Genomic DNA, 13,799 nt, shown 5'->3' with positions numbered 1-13,799 from the left:
AAATAGTTCAGCTATTTCCTTAAATACCCCAGTACCACAAGAAAAAAAGTATGACTCAGTTCCTGAATTGATAATGACTTCACTGAAGTGCATCAGTTGGATAAGAAGATTTTTCTGTGTTGAGTTACCACACAATTTCTTGGAGAGGTATTTTAAAAAGGAAATAGTTCAGCTAATACCTAACAAAGTGTTAACACTGCGATTAAACTCAAATATTGAGGTTTTGCTTTAGAAAAAGTAACTTATACATTAAAATCTTTTCTTTTAAAAAAGAAAAAGTATTTTAAAAAGGAAATAGTTCAACTAAAGGCCATATCTCGGGTAGCTGGAAAAGTGAATATAGCCATGCATAAAGAAGAACGAGGCTGTTTTCAGGAAAAAAACACTGGTTTTTCAACTTGAATTAACACTATAATTATTAATGACAGATTTTGACAATCAAACATAAGTGGAACATATCATCCCATATGAGTATATGTAGATACAGGTATCAAATGTTTATTCACCATTTGTTTGTGTGAAGAGACCCCAAGCCATCAAGAGCTAATGCTGCAGTTATGTTAGTCAAGATTCAGCTAAAACAAAAAACAAATAAAAAGTCAAAAGCACACTACCTTCCTTTCTATGTGAATTATTGCAAAACTATTTTCTACCACTCCAAAAACACTCTTTCTTCCCAGTTCTTCTTCTTTAGTTCTGTTATGACATCACCCTGTATTAGGGACCAAATCCTCAAAGTAAATCAGTATAATCAACCCAGCAGGTAAACCTACAAATAAGAGGCACCAAGTGGTTGACCAGGCAGGTGACCAGAGTGTGTGCCATCTGAGTCATCCTCTTGTAATGTGCTGGACTCTCCTCATTTCTCCAGATCTCATTCCATTTCCACACCACTAATCCATTCAGTGAGCCTTTCCAGATGTAAGCTCTGGACCTCAGTTCCTTGGTTTCATTTTATTTAGGTCCTTGGTTTCATTTTGCTTTAGTTCATGCCGTAAGGCATATATCTAGGGTGCAGGAAGTATTTAACAAATACATTCAACTTTATGAAGATACATTCTCAAGAAGATGAAAACTAGAAAATAGCCCATGTCAGTAAAATGGACAAGGTTAGTGACTAACTAATATATTTGGCTTAAGCAAATCAGACTTTTCCGTGGAAAGTAATGAGTGGGAGAGAAAGACTCTGCCATTCTATAGGCAGAAGTCAACTCACTGGAAAGCACACATCATTCTACAATCAGCTCTGCTCCTATGGCCAGAAATATCCCTGGAGAGCAGGTAAAAGCTGAAGACTTAGAGTGGGATTTTTGGAGTCATCAGTGTCTCCACAGTTCATGAGATCTCTGTGATTTCACTTTTTCTGTTGTAAATGGGATTAAGAGTGGAACATCTCAATGTCCTCCCTCCTCGTTGATGTCTCCACTGGCTTAATGGGTCTGGGCACAGAGGTTTTCAATAGGTATGAAAAGCTCCAGCACTGATGGTAGACCTATGGCACATGTATTATTTGTTTTTCCTTTAAGAGAAAAGATTTTAATGTATAAGTTACTTTTTCTAAAGCAAAACCTCAATATTTGAGTTTAATCGCAGTGTTAACACTTTGTGATAAATATGTGGGTTTTGGGTTGCAGTTTTGACACTTGTCTCTAAAAGATTTACCATCACTGAGCTAGGGTATTGTTCACGGCATCAAATGAGGATTGATTGTCTAGGTGAGAAGAATAGTGTGTGACTTACAATAATAAGTACATTATACAATTTGTAATTTTTTCCTTTTATTAATACTACCTCTATCATTTAAATATACTATGTTGGGAAAATGTCCTTCAAAATAATCATTTCCCAGTGGTGTAGCTAGGGTTTGTGCAAGTCAGTGTGGTTCTTCAATTTGGCACCCTCCAACACATCTGAATATGTGAACCTATTTAAATAGAAAATTAAAACGATGTATAGAAAAAATGTAGATAATTTTACAATTATTTATTAAATTAAAAATGCAGTAACCTACAATGTTACTTAAAGTAGAAAACCTAAACTCTATGTACTTGAATCTTTGCCCTTTAAAATTAAGTAGATTGTTACAATATAATTTTTCTCCTGGTCAACAATGCTGCCTAAATGTATGCAGTCCAGGAGATGGAACACCCCCAGCTATGCCATCGTCATTCCCTTTGCTTTCCCCTGATATGGCAAGAGGAATATTGATCTTCTGAGTTTATTTATCTACCAGGACAGACCTTGACCAAATGAACACTTCCACTTACCCAGAGAAAATGCTGTGCTCTCACAAATTTGCCTTTCTTGTGTATAGTATGGGAATCTGCTTGTTATGTCTTCCTTGTCTCTCTATGATTACAGAATGCAGCAAAGCTGAAAAAAATTTCTGGACTCGGGAATAATAATTTATCTTTGAGCCCTGGCCTGCTTGCTAACTTTATCTCGTCCCTTTAATCATCTTGCTCTGCTCTATGCTAGACCGTATTCCATCTTGCTGGGCTGAATGAACTAAGCTTTATTTGTTGCTCATTTCCCCAGTAGGATATTCCTTTCATCTTTTCTTCACTTTAGTACACATTTTTGTCCTCTGTCCCTAGTCACTGCAATGCAAAAAGCAACAACTTTTGCTTTCTATGGAAACCAAAACTGAAGGGATATCTGCTATATTGCATGATACAAGAGAAAATCATTCAGTTCATTTACTTTTTTATGTACACATCACATTACTGACATTAAGGCAAAGCAGTTTATTTTTAATAAGCAAAGAAGATTAAAATATGTGAGAGTTGTTTCAGGTATTTGAACACCAATACAAGTTTTAAAAAGATCAATTTGGTCAAAATCAATGTGATCTTTTCTCAAACATGTATTCTCTTGAGGTATGATACCACTCCCATGTATGAGAAAATTAATCATTGGGACTATGACTGTGGTCTGGGCTCTGGGAATTAAACACAAATTATATTTAGTATTTAATTCTATTAAATTTATTGAACATACCGATAATTATGTTCAGTTCTGAAAAGAGAAAATATTGACTACATCTAAACGAATGTCTAACAGCTAAAGAGCTGAGGATTATTTCCCCATATGAAACAAAATTAAAATATTTTACACTAATAATACAAGTTAAAAATAATTTATATTCAAAATAACTTTTAGCAGTTTTGAAAGAATTAGGTATTTCATTACATTTGTATATCTTTTCATGAATTTGTAAATTTGCATATTATTTGGCTTATTAAATTTATATAATATATACAGTAACAACAATCACTATAAGTATACATGTAATTTATAAGAAGAAAATCATATGGAGAGAAATTATACTAAAATTAAAAGGAAAATACTTTTACAAAGTTGTTAATTATCAATAGCTTTTATTCTATTTTATTTTTTATTTAATTTCATTAGTACATGCTTGCAGTACATTATGTTTTCATTCCTTGTGTGGAGTTAGCATAGGTATATAACGCATCTTAATTTCTTTTTTGATCACCTTTCCTTCCCCTCCCTCTCCTCCATCCATCTCTTGATCCCCTTCCCATTTGTGAAATATGTATTTCCTTACTTGCTATTATCTCTTTTTTATTTTGCTATTTGTTTATAATTTGGGTTTCTCATATGAGAGAAACAATGTTATATTTAAACTTGTATGTTTGGTTTATTTTGCTTAGCATTATGGTTCTAAGGTGCATCCATTTTCCATAAATACCTAAAATTTATCTAAATACTATGTGTTGTTTGCACATTCTTCAGTTCATAGATATACAGACTGCTTCCAAGATTTAGCTGTAGGGCTGGGGATAGAGCTCAGCACCATAAGCACCTGCCTGGCAAGTGCAAAGTCCTGAGTTTGATTCTTGGTAACCAAAAAAATACCAATAACAAGATTTAGCTGTTATTAATCATGCTGTTATATAGTTTATAAACTATATAACAGCTCAAAAATTTTGTTTAATCATTCCTAAAACTTAAATAACATATTTAAATAATTTGATAATTTAAATAACAGACTTTCACATTTCTATGTGTAAAAGCAAAGACATCAATTCATTACATAAATATGCTATATCTATACCATTGAATTTTAATTAGGAATTCATTTAAGAAAACATATCTATCAGGTCTGGTGGCATGGGGAGGGAAGTCAATGATGAAAACAAAGTGGTTGAGAAACCTCACTCAAAATCCAAATAGAGAATACAAAAAGAAAACGAAAAACAGAAATAGAAAGTAAGGAGAGGGCATTCAGAAAATGAAGCTTGTATGTTCTCTATTTAAGTCATCTGAACAAATCAAGGTCCTCAGAGAACCCACAGGCAAAGGGTCAGGATCACACACCCACCTCAGACAGCCCAGCAGCATCAGCAGGATCCCCAATGGCCAGGCCATTTTCTGTACTGGTGGTCCTGGTGGTGCTCGCCATCATGTCATCATGCTCTCTGGCCTGCAACCTGCCTCAGACCCACAGCCAGAGGAACACGAGGGCCTTGACTCTCCTGTGACAGATGAGGAGAATCTCCACTTTCTCCTGCCTGAAGGACAGACAGGACTTCGGCTTCCCCCAGCAGTTTGATGGCAAGCACATCCAGAAGGCTCAGGTCATCTCTGCCCTCCATGAGATGACCATGCAGACCTTTAACCTCTTCAACACAGAGGACTCATCTGCTGCCTGGGACAAGAGTCTGCTGGACGCCTTCTGCACTGGCCTCCATCAGCAGCTGAATGACCTGCAGGCCTGCCTGACCCAGGAGGTGAGGCTGGAAAAGGCTCCCCTGAGGCATGAGGACTCCAGACTGGCTGTGAGGAAATACTTCCACAGGATCACTCTCCACCTGAAGGAGAAGAGGTACAGCCCTTGTGCCTGGGAAGTTGTCAGAGCAGAAATTGTGAGGTCCTTCCTTTCATCTCAAAAAATTGCAAGAAAGTTGAAGGACTAGGGAATGAGTCCTGATTTATCACGGAAATGGTTCTCATCAACTGTATCACTTTCACTATTCTGCCATTTCAAGACTCTCATTTTGGCTTTAATCATAACAATTTCATTTATGTACTCTTTTCAGGAGTACTAACCAACATTGTGTTTAGCTCTACACGGAGCTGCCCTTTCAGCTGATCTTGTAAAGATATATGAGTCTATGTATTTGTCTACTTTAATATTTATTTATTTAACTTTTTATAAGATTTAAATTATATTTGTACTCATATTATCACGTACACATTTAAATTTTGGTTAATAAAATGTGTTCTTTAAACCTATTTGATATGTCATTTTGCTATTTCACTAAATTTGTATCACAGAAAACTTCTTGTATGTTTCTATTCTTTTGAAAGACACGCCAAACTTTAGAGTGCAGTCTTATCAAAGCATGGAAGATGGTTCAAATTACTCGTCACTGTCAAACTCAAAGCATAAGGAAATCTAAGCTACTAAGCTTAGTAGAAGAGAACTCATGTAGCATATGTGAGGCTCTACTTTCATCCACAGCACTTCATAAAACTAAAAATAAAGTCACATATCCCAGATTTTTGCAGATAAAGAGACCTAAAAATATCGATCATAGTTAATATCAGTCATATGAACTGTTACACTGAAAACAAGGAAAAGCCAATAAAATTTTCTCAGGTAAAGATTCACTGAAGCCCGCTAGACCATAAAAATGAAAACCCAAAGTTGATTAGTGGCCATTAAGTCAAATGTCCAGTGCCATTTGGATGCATGACTTTGAAATATACAAGGAAATTCTTGTGTGGCCACTGAAATCCCAGCAGTGGAGGTGCTTATGTGAGGAAAGTTGAAAGAGAGAAAAAGACTCAAGCTGGGTGCTGAGGGCTATATGTCTTTACAGGGAAGGAACAGTCACAAAGAAAACAAATGTAAAAAAATCTTATATTAGAAAGATAAGACACAGTGGTGATAAAAGTGTGCTTAAGAGCTGGATGTGGTGGCACACACCTATAATCCCACAGCACTCGGGAGGCTGAGGCAGGAGGATTTCCATGAGTTCAAGGCCAGTGTAGGCTGCACAGTGAGTTCAAGGCCAGGCTGTACCACAGCAAGACCCTGTCCCAAGCAAACTAACTAACTAACTAACTAAGTGTACTTAAGAAAATAGAACTGCTTAGGAGAGGAATTTTTGGAGTCACAAAGTGTGCATTGAGTGCTTTCTTCAAGAGCACATATACTAAAAGTTTGGACAATAAAATATGGATTGAAACTGCCCACTACATTCTTTCCCTTCGTCTCACACCCTGTTCGCACAGAGCTGCATTCTGTTCACGCTCACCTGCGTTTAGGGTTTCTGCGTCCTGATTGTACTAGTAGAGTACAGCACCAGGCACCAACTCTCCTCTGCTGAAAACACCCAAACGGCTCATCAAGAACATGATTAAGATGAAGGAGTCAACTGGAGATCATGGAGGGAGGACAGAGATGATTAAAGTGTCCACCAAAAATGATAGAATCTCAGGAAATGGCCACATCAGTTGAGCTAGTTTTTCTATCAAACCATAAAATCTGAATTCTGGACTTAGAATCCTTCGGATTCTCTCCCAAAGTAGAAAGTAAAGATGACTGACGTGCATACTGAACACACAGAGATCTCCCTGAGGCGTATGAACAACAAAGGTGTTCCCAGCGTGGTTGTCACTGACACCACCTCACCTTGAATGCTACTGAAAACAGTGCATCCCAAATAATCTTAAATTCTGATCCCAGTGCAGATTCTTTTGAAAATCAACAGTGTAAAAACAATGTGAACAATGGGAGCATGGACGGGGTCTGAGTATTTGAGTAACTGAGACAGAAGAGCCTTTCTAGGAGGATACAAATTAGTAATATGTATATTGGAAGATCACAATTTCTCATGGGAAAAACCTTTGTGAATTTTTAAATATTTGTTCACTCAAAATAGAACATTGGTGGATCAATTCTCTTCCTTCCCTTGCATCCCATGCATTCTGCACTCACTTAAAAAATTGGGACCCTTCCTGAAGATTAGGACTTTCAAAGCACACTTGCATAAGTAACAAATTAGAACTCTTTACCATGAATGGAATAACAAAAGAACTATTATATCTCAGCCTGTGAACGTTCATCAAAATAATAGTGATGACTGGTCTTAAATAAATCAAATAAAAAGGAGTGGGAAAAAGAACTTCATTTCTTGTCTTAGAAAGGAAATTCCAAGGAAGCCCAGTAAAGAACCGTCATGAGCCCGCTTGCTGTGATTCCACAGGAAGCAAGCACTTTCAGCTCTGAAGGCTTTGAGACAGTATCTCAGTGCCTTGACAGCCTCTGGGGCCCTGAACCAAGCTGTGTGGCCTGGGCACACGACCTTTGCTCAGGTGGAATGAGTTGATTCTGGACCGGAAGAAAAGCTCCGTGTGACTCTGTGGGTTATTTGTGTTCGTGGACCACAGGCAGCTATGCCAATATCTCAGCAGTGACTGCATTTTTATTGCACATTTGCTAAGTGTTTGACAAGCCAAAATGATATTTAAAAGTAGCTTAAGCATCACAGGAAACACAGACACAGAGCTGTTTGGAGAATCATCTGCTTTGATGCTAAGCCTAGACAACCATGCGAGTAGGATTGCTCTCCTAGTGAAGCCAACTCCGGTTGGTTAAGTAGCCCTGTAGAGGACTACACTCAGACTTAAAACAAGTGTCAATAGAAATCTATTTTATGAAACTTAGGAATCATTTAAACCCCTAATATAGGATTTTGTTTGAGAGCCCTATTCTGGCACTTCCTCACTGGGCAACTCACCTCTCCTATGGCCTCAGTTTCTTAAACGTAGGGGTGAGCGAAAGTATTCATAGGGCTGTTGTAACAGCCAAACACATACGTTCAGAGATTGTGCGGTGTGCCTTGCGGTGAGTGAGTTATTGGTATAGAATAGCACCTTCTTATTTTTACATGCAGATCTACCTCAGAGTACTATTTGTGTGTTAAGCATTATGGAATTGTTCTACCACTTGCTAGAAAATGCTGCCCAGAGCTGGAATTCCGGGGACTTAAGGGAGAAGTCCTGGGAACCACGGAAAACCGCCTCCTCCTGTCCGCGCAGTGACCGGCGCCGACGGCCCGCGGAGCTGCGAGCCTCGGGCGCGGGGTCCGGCTGCGCGGCTTCTGTCCAGCGGAACCTCACGGGAAGAAGCTAAGTGAAATGGGCTTTCTAGGTTTGTCAAAACCTGCTGTAACAGACTCGTATCTGTGTGTTTCCGGAGTCCTATTTCGGGGGTTGTAGGGAAAGCCCCGGTTACAGTGATGTTACAAAACCTGAAAGTGAAAGGGATCCTTCCGCTACGTCTTGTTTCCCGCCGGCTCACAGACGCGGACGCGGGTTTGCGCCCCCTGCCGGCCACGCGTCACAAGAGCGAAGAACTGTGGAGCGTGCGCTTCTTCACCCGCACCGCCCGTGGGTTCTTCTCCGAAAGAAAAGCATACATAGCACTTGAATGCGGCAATTCTTTTGGCATGTGTCATTGCAAAAAAAAAAGAGAGAGAGAAAGGAAGTCTCTAGCTTAAGATAGGGCTTATCTTCTTCAGGCAATAAGCAGCTATGGCGAGAAAAGGGCTTTCATGTGCTTCCAGAACTCCAGCCTGCTGTGTGGGTCATAACTTCCTGAGAGTGCACTGACAGCCCTATGGCAGCTGCCTCTTCAGATAAGTGTTTGCTCTTTTTCAAGGAAACAGTCACTTCAGGATTCTCTGTCTTTAGCCAGGTGTAGTGGTGCACACCTGTAATACAGCACTCAGGAGGCTGAGGCAGGAGGATTGCCATGAGTTCAAGCTCAGCCTGGGCTACATAAGCAAGTTCAAGGCCAGCCTTCACTACATAGTAAGACTTGTTTAAAAAAAAGTCTCTGTCTTTGCCTTTTTTGACAAATTGATTACAATATGTCCTTAATCATAGTGGTAAGCCCCAAGGAATGTATAGGTAGAGAACTTTGTCACTGTGCAAATATAGACAGTACTTATACAACCCAGATGCATATCTTACCACACACCCAGACTATATGAAGTACCTTATGACACCTAGGCTACAAACCAATGTAACACAGTGGTATTTAAACATACTTAAGTATAGAAAAAGTATTATAAAAATATAGGGGACGGCAACTCTTAGCATATCATTGTAAGACAGAACAATTTTAGTCTTAGTGCAAGCCTCAAAATGTGTCTTGAGAAACATCCTGGCGGGTGGTAAAGAGTTAACTTTGCAGTCCTGACTTCGCCCTGGAATGCTTCTCCAAAGAAGAAGAACACCCACCTATGGCCCTGCCTGGGTTGTTTCATCCCTTCCCTGTCCCTAGATAAACATTTTAACCATAAAGGAAATGTATGGTTATCTAAAGAAGGACATATAGAACAGAGTACAGAAAGTATATGTCATTGTGGTTGGGCTCATGACTGGAGCCTGACCCAGTCACCTGGCACAGGGAAAACAAGGTGTGGCCAAGGCTGCAACATTCTAATGTTACCATGGAAACAAAAACTGTATATAAGGTGGAAACAAAGGCAGGCAGGGGCCCCACATTCCTGACCTGCTAGTCAGAGATGTGCGGTGACCGGTCTAAAATTAACAAACTCTGTTTGCCCTAAATAGAGTCCTTCAGTCTTCTGTGGCATTCAGCCCATTTGCCACTACAATAGTAGAAAGACTTTTGGAAAGGTGTGCCTGTGCAGAACGTGTACTGAACTTGCCGTGATGGAGCTGCTCTGAGTCAGTGAAAGAGTGCTGGTAAATGTGAAGACTGGGACTTCTCTGCACCCTACCGTACACTTCATACATGTTGTACACTTGGGCCACACCAAAGTTATCAGTGCAGTAAAAATTCAACCTTCATGTTCTGTAACATTCTACTTTATAACCTTTTAAATTTTTATAACTTGTGACTCTTACCATAGCACTTACCTTAAAACAGACACACATTTGATGTTCAAGAATATTTCTGTTTACATGCTTATTCTATAAGCTTTTTTTCTCTAAATTTTTACTTTTTAAAACTTTTTTTTTTTTTTAAGATAAAGGCACAAACACGTATTACCATAGGCCTATACAGGATGAGGATCAATGTCATTGTCTGCTGCTCCACCATCTTGATCCATAGGAGGTCTTCAGGGAGGATAACATGATGGAACTGTGATCTCCTGTGATAACTGTGATGCCTTCTTCTGGGATTCTGTGATAACTGTGCCTTCTTGTGGAATCTGAAAGGCATACCTAAGCCTCCGTTGAGGAGTTATCACTCTTTCCTGAAATAGGTCCATGGTGGTTTGCTTGCTTTGTTTCTGTTTTTCATCATATATGCTCTATAGTTTGGTTCTTAAATGTCCCTCAAAAGCTCATGTGTTGATACCTTGGTCTCCAATGCATTCATGTTCAGAGATAGGGCCTTTGGACCTCATCAGGGGATTAATCCATTTATAATTTTATATCTTAATGGGCTTTTGGGAAGTGGTAGAAATTTTAGGAGTAGGGATTAGTTGGAGAAAGTAGTAGTTCACTGGAGAAGGCTCTTGACAACGGGTATATTTTGTCCTGGGGCCTTTACTCTCCTTTTCCCTCTTTCCCTCCTCCTTCCCTTCTCCTCCCTCTCCTTCTTCTTCCTTTTCTCTCCCTCCCTCTTCTTCCATACCACTCCTGCTCATTCTCCCTCTCTCTCTTCGTCTCTCTGTTTTCACCACCCTCACTATGAGATGAGCAGCTATGTTCTACCGCACTCTCCCCACCATGATGTTCTGCCTTGCTGCAGACCCAAGTCTTTCCTCCTTTAGCTATGTCTCTCAGGTATTTTGTCACAATGACAGAAAGCTAACACAAATTTGCTTATAAGTAGATAAAGCTCCACGAATATTCCTATTAAAGAATACCTTTCAATGTTGGACTCCATGATTACAAGCCTTTTTTTAGTTGACACATGAAAATTTACATACTTGATGGTTATTGTGTGACATTTCAGCACACATACATTATCAGGTTAAATATATTTATCTTTTCACATGCTTTGTCTTTCCTTTATGGTGAAAATATTCAAAATTTCTTTTTCTAGCTTTTTGAAATATGCAGTACATTATCACTACATGTTATCCAACTTCTTAAAGAACTTTTTGAAGTCTGCAAAAGTTTCTGGTAATCATCTCACTGTGGATTTTGCATTTTCTTTGCATTTTCCTTTTCTCTTATCTCTTCTTTAGCTATGTACTTATTAAGCAATAGGAAATTTTCAGCTGTCTTACAATCTTATGGGACTACCATCATATATATTGCTCACTGTTAACCAAACTATCATTGTGTGGCACATAACTGTATCCTTTATTGAATAGATATTTCTTGGAGTTAAAGAAGCTATTCATCAATATTCCTCTCAAGATTTGGGAAACTGTCTTCATTTGAGTAAACTTTCTGCTACTACCTCTCATCACTGCCAATATTCTCATAATTTATACATTCAGACTTTGATAGTGTACCCTAGAACCTTTAAACTTTCTTCCCTCATTTTAACTCCTTTTATATTTGTTCCTCTAATTGCCTGATTTCAGACAACATGTCTTTGAATTTGTTAATTCTTCTGCAGTTTTTTTCAATATATTTTTCACCTTCAGAATTTATTTGTTTCTTTTATATGATTTCTTTATAAACTCATTTTGCTCATAAATTATTTTCTTGGTTTTATTTAGCTGCCTGTGTTCTCTTGTACTTCGTTAAGCTTCTTTAAGATATTTATTTTTAGTCCTTTGTCAGGTAATTCTTTCTTCACTTCTTTGGGGTCATTTACTAGTGCTTTATTTATTCCATTGTTAGTAGTGTGTTTGCCTGATTCTTCATGATTTATGTGTCTTGAACCTGTGCATGTAAAGAAACAGACAGCTCTTCCATTCTTTACAGACTAGTTTCAACAGGTGAAGGTCTTCTATTGATTTCCCAGGCTAGTGGGATTGCCTTTGGAATCACAGTCAAGTAGAATTAAACCCTGATAACGTGGCTGCCGCCGAGTCTCCACTAGGGTCTTCCGTTGGCAGTCCTGTTGCCAGGGTGTTGGAGCAGTGATGTGTGTGGATTCTGCCAAGTCACTGGATGGGGGGGGCGGTGGATGTTCTACCTCTGGATAGGTAGGACTGATCTCACATCATAGCTGAGAGGAACGATGACCAAGTCATAGGGTTGCTTCAGGACCCACAGTGAGACCACAGCTAGCATGAGTAAACGTCCTACTGGCTCCCCAGACAGGGAGAATCTCTCTTAGACCACAGCTAAGAGGGACCAGGGATGAGTCATTGGTCATTTCAGGGTCCACAGCTAGGAATGAGTTCAGCTGACCTGCTTCTCAAGGCACAGACATCCATGTCTCCTGGTTTGGTTGGAAGATATTGCTGGTGGCAAACCAAGGCCAACAGGCCTGGAGCCACATTCATCAGGGGCGAGGGCTGGTTAAGGGCCTGTAGCTGTCTTCTCCAGGTCATGGTCAGTGAAGCTGCCACCTAAGGTAGAGCCTTGCTTTATCAAAGTGGCCTTCCTTGCTCATGTGCTCTGCTGGGGTTACAGTCTCCTGGCTGAATCCTAATGCTCCTACAAAGGCACTTTGTCCGTTGAGAGCTGCCCAAGTTTTGCTGCATGGCTTCCTTTTCTGCCATTTTCCTAATGGCACCTCATATATTTCTAGTCTAATATGTTTATGCTTAAATGTGGCTATGCTTAAAAATAACAACAAAAATATTCAGAAAAATATCCAAATAAGCTACAGAGAGAAATAAACTATGATTTATGTATATTTATGACTGTCTTAATCTCTCATCTACATTATTCTGATGACATTACAAAGGACTTTGGGAGTTTTCCCAGAAACTTTTCTGATACATCAGAAGTTTTTACTGGTAGTAGACCACTGCTACAGCGTCTTCTTTCTGTAGTTAGGAGCTCTTACTCTGTACTAGAAAGCTTTTTTTCTCAATGTTTTTTTTCCTTCTATAAGGTACATTCCAGAAGAATCTCCTTCATCTTAAGCCATTCAAAAGCATACTGTCTTATTATAATAAAACACATGGACCAATTTGTGCTGTAATTTAACTATAGTTGCTAGAAAAGCTAATGGTAAGTTTGGAGCAGGCTATTAATAAATAAAATTCTCTGGTGCTAACTGTAGACCTCAGGCCAATATTAGGAAAGACTAAAATATATCTTTAAGATATAGAAGGATCTGGAGCAAAAAATCAGGTCACTCTTTTTATTCATAAATTCCTAATAAAACTCATATTCGAAACAATGTCCACTCTCATAGTGGGGACTGAACTAAGACAAACTCCCTTTGATCCAAACTAGTAAAAATCCTGGACATGATGTGACATAATTAATCCTAAATACCTCATTAATATTAAAATGAGAAAAGGAGGGATGGATGGAGGGAATGAAGGAGAGAAGGAGGAAAGGATAGAGGAAGGGAGAAGGGGAATAAGAAGAAATGAAAAGATATTTAACAATCTCATTTCCACCCTCTGTTTCCTTACATTTTATTTCTGAGAAATAATCAGTTACATTTTAGCCACCATAATCATTCTTTTTTAACCTGCTTTTTCACTTACTGTACCATGAATATGCTTAGAAGATGGGAATTATCTACTTCATTAAATTTAATGGGTGCACAATATTTTAGAATACAAAGGGACAGTCATTTACTTAACTATTCCTCTGCAACTGCACAATAATTTGACTTTAATTATCCTTGATATAAATAATGCTGCAACAAACAAATCTGTGTACATATTTGGAAAGATAGATACTTATGACTA

At 38.7% G+C, this 13,799-nt stretch overlaps 1 protein-coding gene across 1 annotated transcript; it reads left to right on the top strand.

The window, feature by feature from the left end:
• Positions 1-4,335: 4,335 nt before the first annotated feature.
• On the top strand, positions 4,336-4,943 carry LOC102004847 (interferon alpha-4-like). The gene is given in 1 exon segment (XM_013516392.1): positions 4,336-4,943. A coding segment is annotated over 1 exon segment (561 nt). The 5' UTR covers positions 4,336-4,382.
• Positions 4,944-13,799: the final 8,856 nt, after the last annotated feature.

This window comes from Chinchilla lanigera, unplaced genomic scaffold (assembly GCF_000276665.1).
Source record: "Chinchilla lanigera isolate Chin_1 unplaced genomic scaffold, ChiLan1.0 scaffold00033, whole genome shotgun sequence".
NCBI lineage: Eukaryota > Metazoa > Chordata > Mammalia > Rodentia > Chinchillidae > Chinchilla > Chinchilla lanigera.
This window is presented reverse-complemented; position numbering and strand designations above follow the sequence as displayed.